Source organism: Macrobrachium rosenbergii, chromosome 17 (assembly GCF_040412425.1).
Source record: "Macrobrachium rosenbergii isolate ZJJX-2024 chromosome 17, ASM4041242v1, whole genome shotgun sequence".
Taxonomy (NCBI): domain Eukaryota; kingdom Metazoa; phylum Arthropoda; class Malacostraca; order Decapoda; family Palaemonidae; genus Macrobrachium; species Macrobrachium rosenbergii.
Genome location: NC_089757.1, coordinates 6,241,741 through 6,267,740, shown reverse-complemented (window position 1 = coordinate 6,267,740; position 26,000 = coordinate 6,241,741). Strand labels below are relative to the sequence as shown.

The window sequence follows — 26,000 nt, the reverse complement described above, 5'->3', positions numbered from 1 at the left end:
AATATCCCAAGGTTAAAAGTAGCTGGAAAAATATTCACCAACCCTCAGAGTACCTACCTTTAAAGTTTAAAAAAAACACAAAAGCAAATGTAGTTTTAACGTGATCTGTTCCTTAGAAAATAGTTCAAGGTTAAAATGCTTTGGACGCTAGTGTCAAATTCTAAAGACAAGAAGCCTCTCACTACTCTAGTTCATGAGGTGTAAAGGAAAACTTTATTTGACCTTTAAACTGACTGATGGCCCTGGAAAATAGTTCAGGATAAAAAATATTTAGGTAAAAAATCACCAGCTAACCGGATAGCTTCCTGCCAAGTTCTATGAAAATCAGAGATAATCGAATGGTAATGATTGCCTATAGCACAGGTCTCCGAAATCGAATAACTACCTCGAAGTTGGTGTCATGTATCTGCTAATTAGTGAAGCTTTACAATTGTGTCGACTCTCGCGTGTGTCGCTACCACTCACCAAAGCATGCTTCGTTTACTAGAAATCTAACAATGTAATTATAAAAAACCCTAGATCTGATAAGTACCACTTGGGGTGTTCTCTAAACTAATGGTCTGACTGAAGGTAGAGATAGAGAGAGCGAGAGAGAGAGAGAGAGAGAGAGAGAGAGAGAGAGAGAGAGAAATAGAGAGATAAATAGATAGATAGATAGATAGACGATATCCTTCGTGGGATATTCTTATCATTGTGACAGTGAATACTTGATTAGACTCATATGCTACATTACATTCACAAACATACACAAGTTCACAACATTGAATAATAACCATAATGATAATAATAATAATGATAATAACAGGTAGTAAACCACAATGAATTTTCATAACCATCTGAATAAATGGCAGGACATAGATAATTTCTAAAGAACACGAAATTGAAAAAACGAGCAAAAACTGACGAGAGGAAATCGTAGCCAACTCTTTCCATCAAGGCTTATAAGCGAATTAGTCTGCAGTACTAACAGACAGTAGATTTCAGGATAGGTATTATGTGCGAGAGAGAGAGAGAGAGAGAGAGAGAGAGAGAGAGAGAGAGAGAGAGAGAGAGAGAGGTGAAGAGCATGAAGCACTCTTCAACAACAAGTCCTTTCACAAATCAGGGTCAATACAAAAGAAAGAATCTCTCACATTTCCTTCGCTCGTCAGTCTGAACCTAGTCCTGGTTCCGTTACTAGTGGCGAACCGACAAGAACGGAAAAAAGGAACGTAGAGAAGTAAGTAAAAAATGTCTCTGGCGCTGACTCATAATCTAACAGGAAAAAATAGACTGAATGATATCCTCTGTAAGGTAAATGAACAAATGGATAATCAAATGAACTCATTTATACAATGGGCGGAAGGACTCTAGCATAATTCTAACTATTCATTCTTTCAGCTTCAGGATTTTGTAGTCCACAGACTGGTAATGATGATAAGCGGGATTTCTTTTATTCCAGCGATTATAAAAATTCACTTTTCCATAACTTTTTCTTTAAAATATCGACGACGAAACAACAATAGTTCATGCATTCCTACAAATCGCCTAAAATTACACACTACCAAAGATATGAAATTTCATACAAGACGTAAGATAAAAAAGTCAGGCGCAGATTTCTGAAATACATGATGCTCGTACCCTAAGGGAAGGAGGCGTTCATTCAAGATAATTTTGCATTAAGTGAAAGTATCTCACAAACAAACGGACAGATTATATCCCACTATGCATAATCATTCTTAAAATGATTATGAGTTACACTTCAAAAATAAGGGACGTGACTTGACTGGATGTTTGTGGGTTTTCCTAGGCATTGAAAAGGAAACCTTTCTTAACGAACGCCTCCTGATGTCTTTGGCGGGTGAATGAGGAACATCAGCATTCGTCTAACCTTTCAGTCCGTGCGCACATTAAACAACAAACCTTGCGAAGATTGTAGTCTCTCCTGTTATACACCCTATAAGGTAAGGGAATGTAACAAAATAAGGTTTTGAGAAATTCTCGTGGATTGTCAAGGTTCTACGATGGGGAGTGGGGAACAGTGCTATCATGTCTTGGTTTGCTAAAAGTTGAAGCCCTCTCGTCTCGCCATTACTTGAAAGTACCCATGTAGGCTAATGGGCCATAAGCCTATAGTGTTCTTTAGGTTTCCTTTTCTTGCCGGTGTGGGCTTCCGGGATGAGGGGACGTAGGTGAAACAAGGGTCAAGGTTGATAGTTAGAGGGACCGTTGAAAAATATACCTATGCAAAAAGTGTGTATGACGTTCTTATCGTTCTGCCTTCACAAGAAGCATTCAGCAGCGTGACGCACAATGGCTACTGTACAGACAGATGGACGCCGAAATTTGATAAACGTCCCAGTGCGGCAAGCTGAAGCCAACTTAGTCGCGTGTCGTCAGTTTGGCCCATTTATATTATCGTGTGTGTTTTTACAAAAAAAATGTGTTCATGGTTGGGATCAATTTAACATCTTTCCCTTTAGGCCGTTTTAATTTCTAAAGTTAGCGGGTGGGGAAGGATATTAAAATAGTCACTCTAGGTCGAGTTATATCAGGGAGGGTTAGGAAATATCACCATGCAAGGGTAATAAGGTCAAGGGAAAGGTGCAGCCCCGCCCCTCTCGGCCAGGAAGGATGCGGCAGGTGAAGTGAGGTTAGGATATATAACTGCAACGCTGGAGGCCCAATGTTAAACTGATCCCATGGCGTTTTCTCTAGGGATAATGATTAATTTGTTTACGTTACCAGATAGTTCGGTTGCAGTCCTCAGTTTGACTGTATAAATATATATAATATATATATATATATATATATATATATATATATATATATATAATATATATATATATATTATAAATATAAATATATATGATTACATATATACAGCATATATATATATATATATATATATATATGTATTATACGTATATATATTATATACTGTATGTATATATATGTTTAATATATATTATATATATATATTATATATTATATTTATATATTATGTATATATATGTATAATTATATATATATATATATGTATAATACATATGTATATATATATGTATATATAAATTTTGTCACCAGCACACTCAACTTTTTTCTATTCCTAGTATTTAGCCACGAATATCGTTTAATGTCGATTTTACTATATCTTGGGTATAACTTAACACCCTAAGGGAATTATAGTTGTAAGTGCTCCTGCCCTAGCAACGATTCAAACCTAGGCTACGGTTTACAGTAGAAATAACGATGAGCGGTTGACTTTGAGCACTCTGAAATCAAGAGCATAAATTGATATCGACCCTGCTGTGTTACAAACTTTGCAACTGAACTCAGCTGTCGTGGTGGAGATTGGCTGATGTTGATTTTCCAAGTAAGGAACCTGAATTTGAGAAGAAAATGTACAGCAAAGTCGATATCACCGTATATCTTTAGATATCTGAGTGGATAAATTCGACGGTTCATCGTTGTTTATAAACCAAAAGCATGGTAGAAGCACTTGACAAGTTGAGCTCTTTGGGTGTAAGGTATTCGTAGGTATAGTATATTAATTTATATTTGTAGTATATAATATATATTAATTTATATTTATATATATATATATAATATATATATATATATAATATATATATATATATATATATATATATATATATATATATATATATATATATATATATATATATATAATACAGGCTGATTTTCAGATCCTGTCAGAGGATTTGCCTGGTGAAATCTCCATTGGAAATAATTGCCAATTAAGTTGTACAAGTTTTATCAGACGAGGGACAAGAAGTTCACCCCAAGGCACGAAATACTTCCCTTTGAGGAACAGAGGCCGAAATTTTTCCTCCCTCTGGGAATGTGGTGATCAAGTGGTCGCGTTGGTCGAGCCGTTACTGCGCCCAGAGAATGGGCGGCTGGTTTTTGGAACATTGTTCCCTGGAAGGAGAGGAGAGTAAATCAGAAGTCAGAAGTACAGTGTCTCAAGAAAGCATTAATTTCGATGGCAACTGTTGCCCGAAAGATGTTCTTTCGAAGTTACATCAACTTACGTGTCCATCAAGGTTAGTACTACTTGTGGGGTGGGAAGGCTATGGACTGAAATCGCCGTGTTCTGTTATTTTCGTTTTAATCTGGCGATAATGTACTAACAAGTAGTTGGCAGCTTGATGATATACTGACTGCATCCATGTGCGAATAGCGTCGTTATATTTTATAATATTACTTGGTGATCCGAATGAAACCTTGCTTAATGACCCAAATTTCTTATTTGAGTGAATTTTGTTTGTTAATAATGCTACGGAGTTGATAAAACGTTGCATTTTGTTTACTGTTAAATTAGGTAAAATTTATTTATATATATATATATATATATATATATATATATAATATATATATATATATATATATATATATATATATATATATATATATATATATATATATATATATATATATATATATATATATATATATATATATATATATATAATGCTCATAATGTATATATGAGTAAAAGTGCAGGAGAGTTGCACACATTATTTCCGTGGGTTGAGGCCCTTCTAAAAGTAAGTCAAAGAGACATTTCAACAGGATGTATCCCTATCCTTGGGCACTGTGCCCTGACGTAGCTTGGGCGTTCTGCATGGAATAGTGTGTATCCGAAAACCCATTTGAAGACGACTTCGGCGATCGTATTTTACTGCTGAACTTAAGAACACATTTTTTTTTCATGGTCTCTACAAGTCAACAGGATTATAAATAGACATAACATATGTGAAGGAGAAATTCGGGTTTTTAAATAAACTTAAATTTGGATCAAAGTAATTATATGTAATTTAACGATGTATTTGGACATAATACATTCAACCAGCAAGCATCAAACGGCCGACTACTCCTGAGTTCATTTCTGCCAGATTAAAAAAAAAAAAAAAAAAAAAAAAAAAGGGGGTGTAGATGCAATGATTTCATTCTCTGGAAGGACGTATATTTCTTACGGGACATCCGACAAGGTTGTTTGTGGTGGATCTTCTCGTGCCAGAACACTGAACAAGTTATGCGGGATCAAGTTGTACAGTATTAGGTTTACCAATTACTCGCAGCACTCGTTATACATGATTGACATTGGTGATGAGTGGAGCATCATACGAACTAGTTAAGTAGCGTTTGTAGAAGATAGCCGTTGATTGGTGAGTATTGTTTGATATTATCACTGCATATATTTGTTTTTAGATTATTGGACTAAAATGGCAGTTATTATTTAAGATAACTTTTTTTTACCATACAAGAAATTTCCCTCTTTATTTCCAGTGATCACAATTAAGAAAGATTAAAGATGCGCACTTCCCTGTCGTACATCTTTTTATTCAGTGAAATAGGTGGAATAGACCTAGGCGGATAGTCAATTGCAGAATACTGTATGCCTAGGCTGTCAAAGTCAACTGGAATTCTTGGTTGTTGCATAGATATTTTGTTGCATGCAGAGATGCACGGGAAGAAAGGAAGGAAGGAAGGAAGAGATGAGGATGAGGGAGGAATGACAGCTGTGGATAAAACGAGAAGTTTTGAAGGATGCTTAATGTTCTTCAGTTGTAACAGACGAGAAGAGCCAACACGAAGACGGTCAGGGTAGCCGTTACGTAGGAGGAGCCGTTACAGCGTTCAGTGTTGCAGTAACATATCTTGTATCTTTTGCCTTTCTTCACGTCGGATATGCAGCGGGCTTCCTCCACGTCCTCCACGCAGGTCCTGACTTCCACTTCATCTCCTGCAGAAGGGGAGAAAGGATAAGCATAAGAATCAGCGATGAATGAAAACGAAATAGACCATAATGTTACAAATAACTAATGGTTGACATAAAGCTTCAGTGTGAAATATCCGTGATATTTTGCTACAGGTTTAGGCACCTCGAGTGGTGCACTGTAGGCATTTACTAAAGGGTCTTTGCAAGCGTCCCTTCGGCCCTATAGCTGCAACCTCTATCATTCCTTTTACTGTACCATTTGACTTTCCACCCTCTCTAACAATTTTTCCTTGGTGGAACTGAGAGGTTTTCCTCCTGTTACACCTTTCAAACCCTCATACTGTCAGTTTCCCGTTCAGCGTTGAATGAACTCGTAGGTCCCAGCGTTTGGCCTGTGGCCTAAATTCTATATTCTATCCTGTTCTATTCTAGACCTTTAGGAAGTAGGAAACATCAGAGAGATATAAGTTTATTCAGGAGGGGAAAACCAAAATTTGACGTGTTTCCTATGCCGCTACTACCTGTTCAACTTTTAGAACTATTTTTAAATTATACAACAGGTGATCACTGATTCTTCAGTGATAGTTGCTCTTTTAAATTGTGATAATAAAAATGAAGAGAAAATTAATCCCCTTTCTAATACTTGATTACACATTATTGGCGAAACCGACTAAAATCACATGGAGATATTGTCGTATCTACTTTGAAAGGAAGTCTATAATTTAAGAACATAAATGAGTTCAGTGTACAGTATACCTGATGAAATAGAGAAGGAAGACTGTCTTGTTTTTCACACTTAAATGAAGTCTTACTGGCCGCAACCATGACAGATAGTTCTACCTCAATGTACTCCCCTTTTTACTGCACTTCATGTTTTATTAATGTATAAACATCTTTATAGTATTTTTCATAAGTACACTTTTGCTTTGATATTAAGCTAACGAAGGAAAAAATTATAAAATCTTACTTCATTATTTACTACATACTCTCAAAAGTAAACTACCAGGGCTTCTAGTCTCTCAAGTCAAAGACCAACCAACATCGAGGGATTGAGTTGTATTATTATTTTCATTACTATTGGCATATGTATATATTGAATGTCCGCAAAGCCTCTAACTAGCAAAGCAAGCGTCTGCAGAGTAAAATACCCGTATGTAAAAACCGGGAAAATAAAGATAAAATGAATGTGTTTATAACATCAAAAACCTTAGCGTAAAAGCAAGAGTGACGTATTGTGTCTATGTAAGAAGTAATATTTTATGGTGGCAGAAGCCCATATGCTTTTATTTAGAAATAGTATTGGTAGCTTAGCATAAGCTCATTCGTTGCGTAGTTATGCTTTTGAACTGACAAACGTAACATTTGTTTGCCAACATAAGCATGCATGTTGCATAACGCGCTCATTTCACAACTGGAAGAAGAGTTATTTCCTGAACACGTAAAGTTGAAGATGATTCTTTTACCATGTTGGAGAACACACCTCTCTATCACCCACAAGTAAAATCTTCGAGCAATGATTTAGCGTGGATGTTGAGTATTACCGGAAGCAGGCAGGTAGACCAAACTAAGATACAAGATAGATTATAATAAATAAACAAAATAAAGTAAGATGCATACACATAGAACCACCTAAGCAACCGACCATAGTCAAAGGGAGTATCTCTGTGAGTAGAAAATATTAGATAAGGAGGAATCAAGGCGGTAGTTAGTTTGAATTAGAACATCCTTATGCAGGCATGGGTCCTTTCTCAAAGGAGTTGCGTAAGAACTGTAAGGTATTAATGGGAATGAGCCTACTGTGGACCTCCGGACCATCCAAACCTATTGACACCATCAAGAATGTAAACAAAACTGCAGTGTCAAAAATACAGGAGTATAAAAGAAACGACGCAAACTAGGACCGTTCAGATATCACAGACCTCAGGCATTGCTGAACAAGGAATCCCCACAGGACCTTCTCCCCAAAAGACGCGTGCCAGTTGTGAAGCCTCTTCTGTTGTTCAAAATTTGTGGCTAAGATTAAATTCCTTTCTGACCTTTGGCCTCTGGATATGAGCTTCGCATCAACTTCTATTAGCACATTAGCGTTATGAGTGGATTATCCATGCCAAATATGAAGTCTCGATCTCGTCAAGTTCAAGAGTTGTGGCCACGGTTGAACTCTTATTTGACATTTAGCCTCATAGTTTGATTTGACTTCTTCCAAGTGGTATCACTAGTTATTTGTGGCTGCCAAATTTGAGAGACTGCCTTGTATAGTTCACAAGCTGGCCAAGGTCAAATTCTTATTTGGCTTTTGACTTCATAAGTATGATCTTGACCTCATTGAAGGTTGACTTTATTAGCAGGGTACGAATACCACGTTTAAAGTCTATTGTGTGCAGTTGAAAGTTATTGCCGTGGTCAAAATCCTGATTAACCGTCATGATGCAGCCAAACATCCATTGATACTCGATATTCTGGAATCATTAACCAATAAGTAGCTTGGTCCCTCATTAAACAGTCAGGACTCTTTTTCTCCTTTGTATATAGCCTAAATCGAAGTCCTCCCTCTGAAAAATGGGCTGTCACGCAGTTGGGCGTTAGATGTTTAAATTTTGGTTTTTATTTTCTAAGTTAAATATTTCAGTGATTTTGAATTTTGTAAATGTTAAAGTGAGTCTATTAATTTTTATACTTTGTATCGTTTTACGGCCTTGATGATGAGAAACAATGTCTCGTAAATTTGGCTAATAAACAGAATGCCACACTGGCTGTTATCTGCATTTTTGCTTAATACATGCATACTGACATCATATACATGTATATAGTATATCATGTGCAGATATATGTATGTATATTATATAATACATATAACATATATATAAATATCTGCACACTATATATACATGTGTATGATGTATGTATGCATGTATTAAGCAAAAATGCAGAGAACAGCAAGCGTGGCATTCTGTTTATTAGCCAAATATATATATATATATATATATATATATATATATATATATATATATATATATATATATATATATATATATATATATATATATATATATATATGCTGTATATGAGAGAGAGAGAAATTTTGACCTAGTTTAATCTAATTCAGTATAAGTCATTTTGTGAGTAGGGTCCCCATAAAAACACACGAAAACAAATTCTATGTATAGACCAGTTTCATCAAAACCGGGGAATCAGTGAAAAAAGCCTTCATTTTTTTTCATATCGAGGGCAGCCGATATTGGAACTCAAAAGACCATGTAATTGTTTATTTTCCTGTGAATTTTATGCATTTTCATTTTTTTATTTGGAATTTTTTAGAATTTACCCTTGATTGTTATTAAAACTACGATGCAATTAGAACACTGGGTTAAAACGATTGAAAATATTTAGAATGACGTTAGTTTACATAAAATCTATCAATTTCCGAGTTTCTCGGGATAACTTTGAAACCATTAATACTACAAGGTTCATTCTAAGTAGACGCGAAAAGATTAGGTCGATTCGGTGAAGGAATATTACCTATCTGTTGATTTGTAGTAGGTTTTTCTTTTAATTAGTTTTAAAAGTCACGCAATAACTCTGAAAACACTATTCATTTTAGAACGAGCCATTTTGTTTCATTTCATTTTTTCTAAACTGTGGTAGAAAAAATAACGCTAAAGTAATATTACCAGTGGCCAAAAATCCTCATTTCATCCGGGTTTCCCTCCTTACCATTCTTGGGCATGTGATAACGATCTAAATGGGTATCCTGGCTCTTCTTCTTCCCAACTTGTTCCCATTTTTATATGGGTATCCTTGTTATTATCGTCAAAATGTGACGGGAGAATAAAAAAAAGAAAAGATATTGTAGATTTTTAAGAGCTAGTTCCACGTCCGGATAACAGGAATGAATCCACTAATCGACAAATAAAGGCAGAACAAGTTGAGGAACATGTAAATTAATTAAATTCTGCATCTACAGAAGACATGGTAATCGCGACTGCAAGGCTTGATGTCCAATCCAACCACTACCAAATTTGTAAGGACAGCATCAATCGATATTATCCCTGGTCCATTGACATAAGGAATGTCTACCATGAAAGTTTATGCACATCCTGGTCTAAATTTCGGATTAAAAGGAAGGGGTTTGCCCCAGACATGTTATGTAACCGCCGTTGTATAGATGGATCCTATAAGTGGCAATAGGTCACAACGAGGCCTGAGAGCCAAAATGTGTGAACAGACTTGAAGTTTGTCCGAAAACCCTGGCAATCACCGTAAGGCCACCAAATCCAATTAGTAGCAATGGGTTACCATATGGTCCAAGAACTACCAAAGTGAGCGAGTAGATAATACTTCCAGGAAGCTGCAATCATAGTAAGTAGGGGAGAAGGCCCTAGGGCTGGTATCATGGCCTAAGGCTATAAAAACATCCGCCACTACTGGATGCTCTCGACCCACCTGAGGCCTGGCAACGTATTCAGTGTCCTCGTCCAGGCGTGGCATTCTGCTCAGGTTTTTATCTTTTTTTCCCCGTTCCGCGACAGGACCACGGGATTTATAGTGGTCATCGTCCCGTTTCAGGTGTTGGGTTAGAGGGGCGCTGTTTAGAGAATGCGCTGAGCATTATGTATGTAGAAAAAAATTTCGGCCTAAGGTTTGCAAAGAAAAGAATTTGGCCGTTTTCTTTAACCAGCCAGGAAAATATGCTTTTGTTTTTTTCTTAAATAAAAAGAATTAGTCGGGCTGCAGAGTTCTAAAGACATTAGGCTTTTGGTCTGTAAAACAGGTGAGTTTTGATGCTGTGGGGGAAAGAAAAGCGAGGTCCTGTTATTGTAAAATGATATGGTTTTGCTTTATGTTTATAAAAACATTTGGGCTTTAACTTGTTAAAGAAAGAAGGCTGAGTTTTAGATCCGTGGGAAGAAATTAAGATTTAGTTATATAACAGGAAAAAGTATTTGGTTAAATAAATGTAGTTAAGTCTTGTACAAAAAGGTGGTTTATTTTCTTTATAAAACAATACAATGGACTTTACTTTTGAGTAAAAGTAGTCATTAGGATTGTAAGAAAGAGGCTGTGGCTATGTAAGTTCATGTATTCTGCCAGGTACATACGTTATGCATAGTCTACATCAGTGTGTGTGTGTGTGTTAATATGTTTTTATGAACTTAGTAGGCTACTGAAGAGGCATGTTAAAAATAAAACCTATAATTGAAACTGTATAGCTTCAAGAACTCTTAGCAGTCCTCAGTCAGATATCTTGAAAGAAATAAATATAAGTAATGGTCTTGGTGGATCCAGCATCTGGATGCACGGAATAAGCCGATTCCATATTCCCCGTTCGTAATCATTTAAAAAAAAAAAAAAAAGGCGCGGGGAGGGAGGTTGGGCCTCTTTGGGAAATCCATATGTATTGTCTGGCTCGCCTTCCTTTATAAAAGAAAGAGAAAACGATGACAAGCATTAGGGGGAACCCACCTAATTCAGCCGTGATTGTCATGCAGGAGCCCTTGCATTCAGCGTCTGTGACACAGTCTCCCGTGCAGTTGTAGCATATCCTGGCATCGCCTGTGAAAAAAAAAGAATTGCTTTATTAGGTATTGAAGGGGATTTTAAGCTACCTGACACTGAATTGCCAAGAGCACTTAATGGTAAAAGGAAAATGAGTAGTTATTTATATTAAAAGTATAATTTCAATTAAAAAAAAGCTGGTATTTGAATAAGAAATGCCAATCAGTGAAATAAAGACTGATCTAAAGCATATCAGTTATTTGGATAAGGATTAACAGTATTAGAACGTAGACGAGCAATGTAAATATTCAACACAAATTACTTGTAAAGAATACCCCTTGAACAATGAACATGAATGGCTTGAAGAGAGAATGCCAGGTACTTGGATAAGAAATATGAGTTATTTGAATACGCTTTATTAGAATAAAGAATATTAGTTACCTCTAAGACAAAGGATACCAGGTTATGTGAAAACATTCTTGTTTTTAAACTATAACGGGTATACAGTTGTGAATGATGGCGCCAGACCCTTGTAACATTTTTAACAAATTTGACAAATTATGTTTTAGAATTTTACCTTATCCCATGGTCTTTTGCCTCGTTATCATTATAACGAGTGTGATTTAGAAAAATGTAAACTTTTAGGATGTGACAATGTATTTGTTCAACTTCTGTGTCACTATTGTTTAACCTGTTTCCTCTGTAAAAAAAAAAATGCTATTGAGAGCACTTTGAAGAATAGGTCTTATTTTTCTGAATATTTCGAGGTTCACTGTTAAAGTTCCTTGGCTCTGTATTCCAGTCTTACAGGTTTCTGTTCCACCCCGCCATAAACAGTAGTCCGTTCTGTTGTCTCGCTCTTTCGACCAGCTTCGACATTGTTGTGACATTGTTCAGTCTGTTATAGAGAACCGACCAGTCAGTGTATATTCGCATACTTTTGAACAAGATCGTTTGGCCGTTTGTGATGATGCGCGTGATTATATGTGATATCCGGCCGAGAGGGAAATTTGCGTTATGGCACCTATGTTGGCTCGGCAGTTTAAAAGGCTTCCTTGCTGGGTATTCTTTCTCACTTCAGTGAAGTGGTTAAATGCTGCAAACTATGATTTCCGCGATTATGTCGGTCATGAAAGTAACTTTAAAGGCGAAAGGAAGCAGTCAATTTGTGTTTAATGTGTTACTGATGAAACTCAGCTTGTAAACACCTCAAAACGACCTCACACGCTTGAGCTTCGGATGCAGAATTGGTTAGGTCTTGGCTTCAACTTGACCGTTATTTGAAGTTACGCACCAGCTGTCTGACTGACTGAGAAGCCTGAGATACGAGAAACTGAAATAATGTAAAACGAGATACCCGAATAAGAATGAGGTTATGCTGTGCCATATTTGTAACAGGTATGTCTTCATTTACACTTGGTCTCTATATTACATAAAGATGTCAAGATGTCAGCATTGTGTTTCAGTATATCATCATTTACAGTAGGCCTCTTTATTGAATCAAGGAACGTTCCTATGAAAAGCTGAAATTGACTAAGATTAACATAGAAAGTTGTCATTTCATCAACTCTTTACCTAGGTTTTGGGTTCCAAGGCTTAGCTCGTGGGCCTGCCAGTCGACATACATCCCCAAAGTTTCTTTCTAGCATAATTTTCCCAGTAACGGGCTACTTTCATAAATTTGTTTTCATTCCTTGTCCTTAGTTTATACGTTCTACAGTAGTTTCAAACAAATAATCATGTTTCTAATGATTCCATTTTCAGTTGAGTGAATTATACCAAGTGCTACTTAAAAATATTCTGTACTCGTGCCGGATATAAACTGTTTTGAATTGTTCATATCTGCGATGGAGGAACTGTCAGTTAGGCAGTGTACATATAGTACATATTATATATATTTTTTCACCAATAAACTTTCTTTTCTGAGGATGACCTTGGAATGTGTTAATTAACCTACTTGTTTTCAGGAAGCATTTTGGGATGAGGTTGTTAGACCTATATCTTCCATCCTGGCTGCTACTCGCCACAGTTGATCTGCCATATGTGTGTGTGTGTGTGTGTGTGTGTGTGGGCCGTACGCGAAAGGGCCAACTAATCTATAGAAAGTCTCAATCCAATTTAGTTCTGCATTAGGCAGTAGTTAAAACTCTTTCACATGGAAATGGCAATTTCTGTGCAAATCAGGATAATCGAGATGATAGGCGTTATTTTAGGAAATCCGGAGTCGTTTCACGTACTTTTGAATTATTACTGTAATAATTATGAACCAATGCGTGACAGGACTTGGGACAGAAATAGTTATCGAACGCTATTATTCAAAGAAAAATGTTTTAGAAAATAGCATTCACACATACTGCCGTGTTCATGACAACCTGCTTATCTTTTTTTTTTTTTTTTTGTTACTTCATATGAAAGAACAGTAAAGAGAAAAAAGAAAACTTGTGGCGTTTCCGTAGCAATGGCCGACATTTTACATCAGGAGATTGCACTGCACATTGCGTGCTAACCTACATTTTTGTTTCTTCCTCTTTTTTTTTTTCTGCGTGCCACTTTAGCATGCATTGCCGATTCCTGGCTCAAAGCCAGAACGCAAGGATGATGAGTCACTTGTTTGGAGTTTTTGTTAACGTTCAGATCGCGGTTTTCTTGTCAGGTTTTCCATAATTGTTTCGGACATGCTAACATTCTTTCATAGTGGCTTCGGCAGCACTATCAGTATTGGCACAGAAACTTTGGCCATGGTAGTTTTACCCATGAAAGAATGAGCCATCAAATTAAGGCGTGGGAAGATACGTCCCGTATAAAATTATGGCCGAAATGACCTCGGTTCAACTGGTTTGCGGCCAAGTATCTCAGAAGCGTGAATACTGCGGCAAGTTTCCGTGATCACGTTATTTGAAAGAGTGGAAACAAAGTGAAAAGCTTCGCTCTCTTCATTCTTGTTTTGTGCTGCTCATGAGTCTTGCCTATTTAATACCCCATCATTTCTTGATGAGCCACGCGTGAAATATAAGAATACATTGCGCAGTTCATTTATGGTCCCGCACTGGTATTTTTCTTTACTGCCAGAATCAAAAGAAAAACAAAGGGCAACGTGAGACGAAGCATGCAGCGTAGGTGTAATTATGTGACATCTAAATGAAGCCTGTTACTATATAGTGGTGGCTGACCTGAGCATGGTTATGTGGCAGTAGAAAAACCCGAGGATTCATTGTTAGCCCGAATAATGATTTATGCTGACAGGAACTGGCTATATCGAAGTAACTTTGTGTTCAGTAATTGTCAATTTACTTAGAATAAGAGGCTAGTCATGGTCTGCCGACCTTTGAGGTTTCTGTGGTGGCTGTTATACGACTCTATAATGTTATTCTTCGTGTCCTAAATTTTATCACGGACATTGCATATATATATATATATATATATATATATATATATATATATATATATATATATATATATATATATATATATATATATATATCTCAATATTAAGGCACTTCCACCAACGGAAATTGGCCCCTGAGAAAATGCAAAACAGTTATTGCATCATTCGCACTTTAATTGCTGAATCATGGATGAACCCGCTGTGCAGAAGGTTACTGCATGAACCGCTTCAGATACCTTCAAAGACGGTGTAGCGAGGGCATGCGTAGAGGAAATGTAGTGCCTGACACGAGGCGGACAAAACAGAGATCAGAGTACAACCAACTGTGTTTGTTGGAGGATAGAGGACATACCTAAGCGGGTCCTGGGTGAGCTGAACGTGTTGGGGGGGTGGGGGGCCGTGGCCCCGCCTGCGACCCTACAAACCCTACAACGGTATCTGTCGAGCCTAAACGTAAAGTACTACTGTATATCACTTTTGTTCGGTTCCTCGGTTTGTACACGTCCATCATTCTTTCCTTGCATTTTGATTTTTTCCTCTCTGTTCTTTTCAGTAGGAATAATTAATGTAAGCTTTGTCCTGATTTGTCTTAGTGAATTTCAGAAATTTATGAAGTATTAAATGAGTAACGTAAATAAAGCGAAGTTATTACTAAGGGTTCCGAGCGTCCTCTCGGCAGCTAGGGGCCGAGGGGACGCTCAGAACCCTTAGTAATAACCTCTCTTTATTTACGTTACTCATTTAATACTTGCTAAATTTCTGAAATTCACTAAGACAAATCAGGACAAAGCTTATATTAATTTTGCATAGCCTTGCGGCCATCTTGAAAAGCCCGGAAACTGCACAAATTGGACGGGGCCCATGTGCGATTGCGGTTTTTTTTCTTTTGTTCTTTATCTCATTAATGGCATTGTACAATGCGCAGCTTGTAATTGCCAAAATGGACGCAAAAATTCTTCAAGAGAAAATGTTATAACATTTCACAGGTAAACTAAGTATATTGGAATTTATTTACCCATAATCTTGTGCTAGTCAGATTAATATCTTGTTAGTTGTAGATACGCTTTTTCTGTCAACATGTCATATATTTTCAGCATATTATGGTGGCACATAAATGCAATGGTGGCTCCAGTTTTGAAATTGCAACTCATTAATCCTATATATGCCACATAATTATAGAGCAAAAACGATCTTGCTTAATAGTAAGTAGGTCTACAGATTAATGGTTGTGTCAGTGTCTCGTCCTTTAAACATGTTACTGTGAGAGGATTTCAGGACGACTTGACCAAACCGTAGACAACCACTTCTATTACTGTATTCGAAGTGAAAATTATTTTTTTTTTTGTGTGTAACAAATCTTGGCTTAATGTACGTTTTCATCGAACCATATGTCTCGTAGGTTTGTAATGGCAAGAAACTAGTTTTGTAGCTTACTTTAGGCTTATGCCCTCAAACTATTCATATGGTAAGACGTTATATCACTTAAACCGTAATTTAATTGTAACTAATTTCGAATGAATGAAAATAATTTCTGTATGGTAAAATTTATCGAATCATCATGCTAAGGAAAAAATAATCTATAAGAATGGTAATAACAAGGAAAAGAATCTTGATCATGGCAGCTATTTTTATTGTTTCGTCTATTCCTCCAAATTAGTGAAAACTGCTTTCTTATGGTAGTCCTCCTTTAACAATTCTCTCTGTGTATTGTTCCAAAGCCTTAGAATAGAAAGAAATGACTGTGCTAGCTTTTTGTCTTGTTGATTTATTTACAAGACTCTTTCTAATATTTGAAATGTATACAGCGACAACAGACCTCAGAACAATAATATTTCGAAATATATTGAACAGTAATGATTAACTTTTCCTGTAAAAGATAACAGTCGCATAAAAATTAAACGAGAGGGGAAAAAAGCAAAATGCTGACTTAGTGTTTTTCTTCCACACTAGTGCTGATCTGCTGGACCGGGACTTTCAATATGGCCGCCCGAGGTCACACGCTTGGCAGGGAGATCGCCACTCATTGTTACTGACGCTCTACGAGCTGCACCCACTTTTTAACACTTTACTTACCTCCGTCCCCGTTCCCTTTCTTCAAGCTTGCTGTCCAACCCTTAACTATTACTTCTTGGGCAACTGCGGATTTTCTCCTTTATATACTTGTACTTCAGCTCATTTATTTTCTGGGTCTCTGTCTTGCTCTCCAACTACCGCAGCTTCCTTTTTTCATTTGGTCGTAGGCGCTCAATGGCTGGAAGTGGCCCAGTGTTGGTTATTTAGACTAAATTTCACGATAAATTCTCTCATTCAAGACTAAACATGTTTGGCTGGCTCATTCTCACGCCTCCGATCTCTCGCAGTCTGCCCATCAACAGTTTTCATATTAAGCGCATGTGCTGTTACCTATAAGGCATTGATCATTAGTGTGTAAAAAAGTGGGCTTGACCGCATTTTGGACATCGCAGTTTCCCAGAACATATGTCTTGCTTATGTCTGGATTTCTTGCATTTTTTTAACACTGCAGGCAGTCATAATAAATTAAAATAATCATGGCTGCAGAGAAGGCTTTCTTAGTATCATTATGATTGCAATGAAACTTCAGCGCTTTTAATTAGCAAGACTTGGCAACGTTCTAAAGTATAGCTAATATGACTGTTTTCAGCCTGGAAAAGAGAGTCTTACTAGTGATTTCTTGACCAGAGAAACTTTATTGCAAACGTTCTGTCACTCAAGAACAAAGCGCAAAAACAGATTCATGAAGTACTGTAATAGTCACTCAAGAACAAAGCGCAGAAATAAATATCTGAAGTAAGTCACTTAAGACCAAAAAGCGAAAAATAAAGTCATGAATGAATGAAAATAATTATAGATCAAATCAGGATTTGAGAGTAATTTCTAGATGACGTGACTCAAGTCACTGCCTTGTCTGACCTAGTAACGTGTAGACAAGCGAGTATCGTGATTTTTTTTTTTTTTTGCTTAATCACGAATGATGAAATGAAAATATAAAAATCACCATTGATGACAGATATTACAGACACACTAGTGTATGTTTAGAATCGATTAGTCACCCAGTGGCCTGTACAGAATGGAAGTCGAACAGGCGTTGTGGGAAATGCTAGCGAGTGCTGTATATGAAAGCGAACTTTTATAAGTGTGCTGGAGTATTGTAATACAGGTTCCCTAAGCAGACTCACCCATAGCAACGACGCCTTGATCTGTGATGTAAGGAAGATAAAGGTTAATGTGGTATGACTGTCATTTATGGTGGGGCTGGGTATACTATAGGAAGTGGGTAGGGAGTATGAGGATGAAGGATATTTAGTCTCTCGAAAATGAAGCGAAGTAAAAAGATTAGGGCAGACCCAGTCGCATTTCACTTTTATCACTCGATAGTGTACCTTTTTTAATACTTCCCTTTCCGGCTGCATGAGTAAATTCTCCTTCTCATAATATCACTAATTCCGTTTGTAGAGTTACTGCTTTTTTAATCTATTTTAATACATATTTCTATATTTTGTCTGCAAACATACTTTTCTTCTGATTTACTTCTGCTACTTATGAAACCCCGCAGAATTTCCTCTGATCATCATACTAGCATTGTTTTTGTTTTTACTAATTTGTATTTGATTTATTCTTTCACAGTATTCTAACAGTGTTTCGGCTGTGGTTCTGATGTTTGACTGGGGCCACTCTGCACCTTGGATAGTCAGGACCATCATCATTTTCTTGGTGAATTTCATTAAACTTCTGATAGATTTTTGCTTCTCGTTGATGTATTTTGCTAGTTAATCATTCGCTCTTCATTCCTTGGATGTTTTCAAATGACTCCATCTTAGATCTTGGCCGTTCTTTTCAATTTGCATTAGATTCATAGTTTGGGATACTTGCAGTATCTTGTGGTACTTCGTTTGCTTTTGCACTAAGGTATTTAAATAAGGGCCTCACAAGACGTGTAAGTGCGCTGTGGGTTTGAAGTTTATTTCCTGAAATTGTCTTGGTTTTTTTTTCTATTTTAGCTTAGTCGTCTGATGTGATGTAATATACTTGTGCTCACTAAGGAAAGCCTGGGAATCACTATTTCGTTTTGAAAGGAATTTCTTTATTATTTATTCTAACAGGTTTTCCAGTTGAGCTTAATGCTACAGTTAATTGTGAGCGATGAAGTTGAGTGATGCCATATGCTTAAGCTATACTGATGATGTAATTTGGAGTTTGCTGGTATTCAGTATTACCGTAGTTACTTTAAAAGAGGGTACGGGATAGTATTCCCTCTTGTGGTACGTTTCTTGTATCTGGATACTGTCGACAAAAGTTCCGTCTTTATTTTTAATATTTCTTTGTCTTGAATGTAGTTAAAAAAATTTTTTTTTGACCGTTTTGTGTGGTATATTGGAGAGTCTTTTTTTTTATGGGATACCTTCATTTTAGGCGATTAAAGGCTTTTGAGATGTTTCGGCAAATCACACTGCTCTGTTGTGCCTTTTTTTTTTTTTTTTTAAATATTCAGGCAATTGTTTGTTAGATAGAGTTGTTTCTGAGCTTCTTTCCTTTCTATCTTGGTGTTTGTGATGTTGGTAATCATCCTCCAGGTGTAAAGGACCTTTGCTTGCTTCTAGGGATAGTATCAGCGTTCTGGGGATAGTGTCAAAGGCCCGTCTTTGAAGGGAATTGGCCAGAATCCTATTGAAAATGTGATTCAGTATTGGTTTGAATCTATTTAATGCAATTATTGGTAATTTTAGCATGTAAACATAACCTTTTCTTGGAGATCTATTTCTAAACGATTTTATCGCTGTTGCGAGGCTTGTAGTCGGATACGGTGTTATTGTGTGCCTTTTTTTTAATGAATGCTGTACGCGTCTCTGTCTTTAAGTCAAATTTTCCATTTTGTTCATCTGATGTACGAGAGTTTTTGCCCATGTGTCTGTTAAAGGTCTGTTTTTTTTTCGTGCAAGTCTTCCATTTTTTCTCCATTGCTTTGAAGTTAAAAGAGGGATTGATTGTTTAGATTTTCCCAGGAGTCTTGTCTCTTGTCTCTATCAAAATGTCACTGGGCCTTTAGAATCCTGGCATTTGAATATTCATACATAAGTTGCCCATCTAATCTGCATCATTGATTTCAAAATTTCTGGGATATTGTCTCATAGTGTCTATTACAATTTTTTTTTTTTATTCTGCAGGACCTGATACTGTTGCGTTGATAATTTCGTGTTATAGAGTAATCCTTTCCCCATCTAGCGTTATTCCATCCCCTTTTTTCTGTTTTTCTCTCTAAATATATGATCATTTTTATTGAGCAAGCTTTGTGAATTATCATTTTTATTGAGCAAGCTTTGTGAATTTTTGTGATCTTTTGCTGATTAAAACCGCATCGTGTGTGTATTCTAATTCGTTTTAAAATGGTGACATTTTCTAGAATGAGTAACGAACAATGGTAGGCATGGTTTTCAAGGGTTGATAGGCAGACGATGGGGAATTTCTGCAGAATCAGTTTGCGAACGATGGTAAGTGAGGTTGACAAAGATCTATTGGGAAATTTCCCTTGTAAACGAGGTTCTTTGGAGTCGGTTGGCAAATAATTGTGAGAGGGGTCTTCCAGGATCGCCGGTGACTAAGCGCCTCCCGTTATATCAGTTCTCAAACTGTTACGTCTGAATATCCGAGTCAATTATTTTTCTGTTAGTCATCGTGCCGTGAGCGAATTTACAGGCATGGTTAAATACTTGACTTTGTAATGAAGCTTCAACTTGATAGGGAAGCTGTGAAGAGCGCAAACATGTGCAGCGAATTTTTACCCGCTGAACGTCAGCAAAGGGAACTGTTTGCTCGCTCAAAATAGACTCTGTGCTCCAAGTTTGCCTGTAAAGGTGAATTTGGTGGCAGTGCTTATGTTAAAGCAGCCTCTATGCGCGGCCCCCACTAATTTAAGAGGGAAAATTGAGGCCAGTAACCTTATTTTAAGAGATGAGGGACCACAAAATCAACACAATAGAGTGGAAAGATAAAATATCGGGAGCACATTCCGTAAAGATCAAAATAAAAAAAAAATCGAATTTAAAATTTGAGAAATTTATCGAAATTGACTTATCCCTTTATAACACTGTTTCCGTTTATTACAGAATAACTAAATTGATTTTTATCATTTTAATGAAAATATTCTTGGTCTAAATGTACCGTGTTGCTCCTAAGGTTTCCCGTGTGCATGAATGCTTACGTATAGATTTTCCAAATGCTGTGCGTCTTCAAATCCCGTCCAGGGAATTTTTACGATAATTCAGAAAACACGGAAAGGACGAAATGCTGGCTAGAGGAAAATTATCCACAACATGCACGTTATTTTTTATCGTAATAGACAGTGTCTTTGTCTCGTGCTGATGGAAGCATGGATATGCATTCACCCAAAGAAGACTCGGTCAGAGGGCGTCCTGCGAGATTCCCTTAATAATCAATAAAGTGACTCCAGACTGTGCCAGACTCCTTGAGACTTGGAAGTTTACTTTGGCAAGGTCTGCACTGTCTGTACATTAAAGCATAGCATTAGGGGAGTCTCTCTCTCTCTCTCTCTCTCTCTCTCTCTCTCTCTCTCTCTCTCTCTCTCTCTCTCTCTGATAGCGTACGTATGCAATTCAGTTTTTTTCCACAAGTTGGTCGATGTTATTTGAACGTCCGCTTATGAACCGCAGACAAACAAAAAGAGGCTGATCAATACTTTAATATTCTGCATTGTGCAACTCCGCTAAATTAGTGGGGATTATTCTTACATTTTTTGTTGCAGTTGCATTATTGAAAAAGAACTATAAGGTGAAACTATGCTAATATTGATAAGATGGTGTTAGTGATTTGAGTGTCGTAGTTGTAGAAAATTAAGTCGATTCAGCCCCGCAAACGAGGTTCAGATTTTGTTGTTGTAAACACACAGCTTAAATCTCGGTGCAGGACATTTCTTAAAACACAAGAGGGCAGGTAAAGACTGAGCGTTTGAAAAAATGTAGTCTGATATACTTAAGCATTCTTAAGCGCTAATTCTGTTCGACAAGATCACCCCAGTTTCCCTCCCGCCTCGATGCCAGCGGACAAGGATGACAGAAGACTTAACAGGCTTCCTGCGTCATATGTAGAATCTGACGGAAGATCAATATCGGAGGGAAATTTAAATGAGTTCTTCTAGGACTCGTCGTTTTTATCAGCTCCTCATCCTGTGTGGCTCTCTCTCTCTCTCTCTCTCTCTCTCTCTCTCTCTCTCTCTCTCTCTCTCTCTCTCTCTCTCTCTCTCTTTTCATTCGTCCCATTAATGCGCTTTTGCTCTCTCATCATTAATGCATCTGTTTAGCATGATTTTGATATGTAATAATAATTAACACACCTTCAGCCTGATTAAAATAACTGCCTATAATGAGCTTCTCTGTCTCTGTTTTTTATTCATCGTATAATATGCATTGTGTAATTGTTCCAGCAGTTTCTATATTTTTACGTTCATTGCGATTTTCACCTCTATTGCTTTGACTTTCCAGGGTGCACAGCCCCGCCTCATTTTGGAGAGACGTTGAGGCCTTGGGAAAAACTGCTAGTGACCTTTGGATATCATCCTGAGATCTATGGGAGAAGTGACGCTCTGATAGCAAGGTATTTTTCTCTTACTGTTATTACCAGGAAATCATTGTACAGTTTAATTTTATTTCTAATTACGTCTCGGACATCATATATATATATATATATATATATATATATATATATATATATATATATATATATATATATATATATATATATATATATATATATATATATATATATAGACATATATATATATATATATATATATAGACACACACGAAGATGGATGGGACTTAGCCACAAAAGAATCGATGATTGATCTGCCTCTGAAAAAATGATGGCTCTGCAATACATAATTTACATTCGTGAGTGAATATAAAAATAAAATGGGATTTCCTTCAAAATATCTTCCCACGGTCTAGAAAGCCCACATTTAAAAGGCAGTCAATATGCTGGCAAAATTGAACTACGACATTGTTTCCCTTCCACAAATTGTCATTCTTCAGCAAAACCCACCCAATATTAACTCTAATGAATCTAATGAATCTTTTCACCAAGCTTCATCAAAATCCATCCAACCGTTCCCGAGATGTTTTGATAAAAACTCACACGCACAGGTAAAAACGTTACGTCCTCAAGAATGAGTCTACTGTTGCAGTTACGTTATTTTTTGGTTTCAAATCGCCCAGTATCTTAGAATAGAAGAAAGACCCATCCATGAGAATACAGTGTCTCTCCAGCATGAAACTACAGATCTTATATAGACTTGGATATACCTCTGTGCCTTTCGTCGATCGCAACCAGTTTCGTCCGAAGTGACAGCCTACTTGAATTCTGGGGAGTGAGTCGAGTATATTCATTATTTTCTTTAAGAAAAAAATCGTATTCCCTCCTTATACTGAAGGCTCTTCCAACCAGTGTAAGTTGATCCAGCAGGTAGCCCCCTTTTACTTATCATTTGCAGTTTACAATTGAATTAATGTTGGAACTGAACATGCGCTTTTCATTTTATAATTCTAGAGACTCCTTTTTTGAATGTGAAAATTTCTCATTTTGTAATTCAGGGTAACTGCCTTTTTCTGGGATATTTGACCTCTATTCCTCCGATTTCCCAACAACAGCCTGTATTTATGGCAAAAATAAAGTCAGATGTACTTGTTTCTGCGAGATCACCATAAGGAACTTATGCGAGTTCAGTTTTTCACTAAAGTAGACAATGCACTAGTTACTCGAGCAAAGTTTGGACTAGGTGATGAAAGATAGCAGAAACGTCACAAGAGCACTTTTTTTTGGTATCTGGAAGTATCATACTTCCAATGTTTGCGCCAGACGCCCATATAGAGGACAGATGCACAGTAATGCATGTACGGTGTCTAATCAGAAAGAGTTGTATTAATAGTAACGCAACGCTAAGCGTATTTGAATCGACAGAATGAATTCCCAGCCTTCTCGATTTCCGTATATTCTTAGACATATTTTTCGAAAATATTTGGGAATCGAAAAGTTTAGAGGCAATTACGCATGGACAGTGTATTTTCATAGAGCTAAGTTAATGCTACTAGCACACTCCATATACTGTGTCCTCAACTTGTAAGAGGGTGGATCCACCGGCTAGGAGGTCAGATTTCATTAGGCGGAAATTTAACCCGTGGCCTCCGCCACTGCTTCGCGTGTAAACAACGCCCATGGGAGCATAGTGACGGAATGACGGGCGGCACGCATGCACACCCACACTCGTAAATAAACATAGGATTACTGTGTGCTATGCAGTCATCGTATATATATATATATATATATATATATGTGTGTGTATGTATATATATATATGTATTGTTGTATGTATATATATGTATGTATATGTATTAGTTGCTGTGTATGTATGTATGATGTATATATATGTATATATACATATATATACATATATATATATATATATATATATATATGTATATAATAAAAAAAATTCACGAAGGAAAGAGAGACAATGGAGTACTGCAAGGCCTTTCGACTTCTTGTCCTTTACTTACCAGAGTATGCTAAGTAAAAGACAAGAAGTTCAAAGGCCTTGCAGTGCTCCATTGTTTCTCTTTCCTTCGTGGATTTTGTCTTTATTTATATATTCATCACGTTTCATATTTTCGTGATTCAGTTATACACACACACACACACACACACACATATATATATATATATGTGTATATATATATATATATATATATGTGTGTGTGTGTGTGTGTGTGTGTGTGCACTTTTCCCTCAGGAGTGGCTTTAGGAGGCGTTAACTTTTCGGCTCTCAGCATCTATCTTGGAGTAAGGTTTCTAGGCCAACGCCTTTCTGCAGCCTGGCTGCCACCAACCACACTCGGCAGACTATTATATACGTAATAATTGTCTCAGGGCAACAGAGGTACGATGGATTTTAACGAAACTTGCCTGATTCGCTCCATCTAGGTCAAGAATGTCGTCCTTTTGATTAAATCTTCTATTATTTTTACATGAACAGGGAAGGCTCCAGAAGGCCAGAGAGTGGTACCCTCTCGTTCATGACTCAGGGTTATGGAATGAAGCTGCTAGCCCATCTTACCCCGTGAGGGATTAAGGGGCTCGTTAGTCCCCATCATCTATCATAATAAATCTTGGTGCCTACAACCCAAGTATTGACCATATCCAGAGTGCTCTATTCCACCGATCAGATGACCAACAGCGTGCTTATCATGTTATTGCAGTGAGCGAGAGAGGGAGAAAGGGTGGAAGGATCGTAGAAAGATAATTATGGAGTCTTATTAATTCCAGTCACTTCTCCTCCCATTTCACCCCTGTGTAGGTGCTGTGTTTGTGTTCTTTCCGTTAATCCCTCTGTAATATATACAATATATACATAACCAACTTGTGCTCGATCACACGACAAACTTTATTAATGTGAATTATCACTTGTTGCAACTTTTATTATTATTATTGAGAGTGATTTATCTTGCTGAAAACCTCTACCATAGGATCTTGAAATTCGATAGCAAAAGGGAAGTAGGCCTCCTTCGTCTTTTATAATTTTTCCATATATTTGCCCCTTTTGCCCTAAAAGAATCTTGTATGGATAATTATTTCCCCTTTATGACTTGATTAATTGTCCAACTCTGGGTATCTCTGGCCTCACTGTAACCCGTTGGTGCTCGCTTCAACCTTATAATCTATTTAAAGCTTCTCTGCAATGAATTTTTAGGAATGAGATTAAAAGCACTGTGCACCCGAGATGGCCATGAGGCCTTATTTGTTTGATATCCTGGGAATGATCAAATCCTGCATTGCTTCAGTTTACTGATCAGAAGCCTTAAGACCAAGTATGGGATTCATTTAAAGTTAATCGAATACAGTCGTCGTGTTACTGTTCCTTGGATTTATGTCCTGTATTCGAAGTTTCATATCTCCTACAAGACTCATTGGATTTTAGGCACCAAGATGATTTTTGTAAGGTTTGTTGACAAACTGAGTCTCCCTCTAAAGATATATACTTTAGTCCCAGTTTTCCTAAAGATTAAGTGAATATTTCTTGAAAAGTTGTTCATAGATTTTCCTTTGTTCCAATTCAGGCTATATTTAATAAAACATATTACTGGAGTAGATGACCATGGTCGTTGCAGCCAAGGTTCAAAGAAAAGGAAGTCAGTCACTGGAGGCACGAAATTTGTCGCCACTTGCACATCCCGGATTATAACGTCAGTCTTGACCTTCAGACTTTGTTTAGCCTACTTTAGCCTATTGACATCCATATCTGCTAATAGCTATTTACTCCTAGCATTTCTTTCATTAACTGACGAAAACGTACACCCTCACACACAC

General features: G+C 37.0%; 2 protein-coding genes across 3 annotated transcripts in view; one reads left to right on the top strand and one right to left on the bottom strand.

Moving 5' to 3' along the window:
* The first annotated feature begins 1,829 nt into the window (after window positions 1–1,829).
* Larp7 (La related protein 7) overlaps window positions 1,830–26,000 on the top strand; it is a 140,571-nt gene continuing 116,400 nt past the window's right edge. For both annotated transcript variants that reach the window (XM_067119478.1, XM_067119479.1), the window contains exons 1-2: window positions 1,830–1,943; window positions 22,124–22,235. The gene's annotated coding sequence lies outside the window, so the exon portion shown is untranslated. The remainder of the gene's footprint in view (window positions 1,944–22,123; window positions 22,236–26,000) is intronic.
* Window positions 5,434–26,000, bottom strand: part of LOC136847682 (uncharacterized) — a 61,055-nt gene continuing 40,488 nt past the window's right edge. The window contains exons 3-4 of the mRNA XM_067119481.1: window positions 11,192–11,281; window positions 5,434–5,752 (exon numbers count right to left, since the gene is read on the bottom strand). Coding sequence (XP_066975582.1) covers window positions 5,571–5,752; window positions 11,192–11,281 — 272 coding nt within the window. The 3' untranslated portion in view covers window positions 5,434–5,570. The remainder of the gene's footprint in view (window positions 5,753–11,191; window positions 11,282–26,000) is intronic.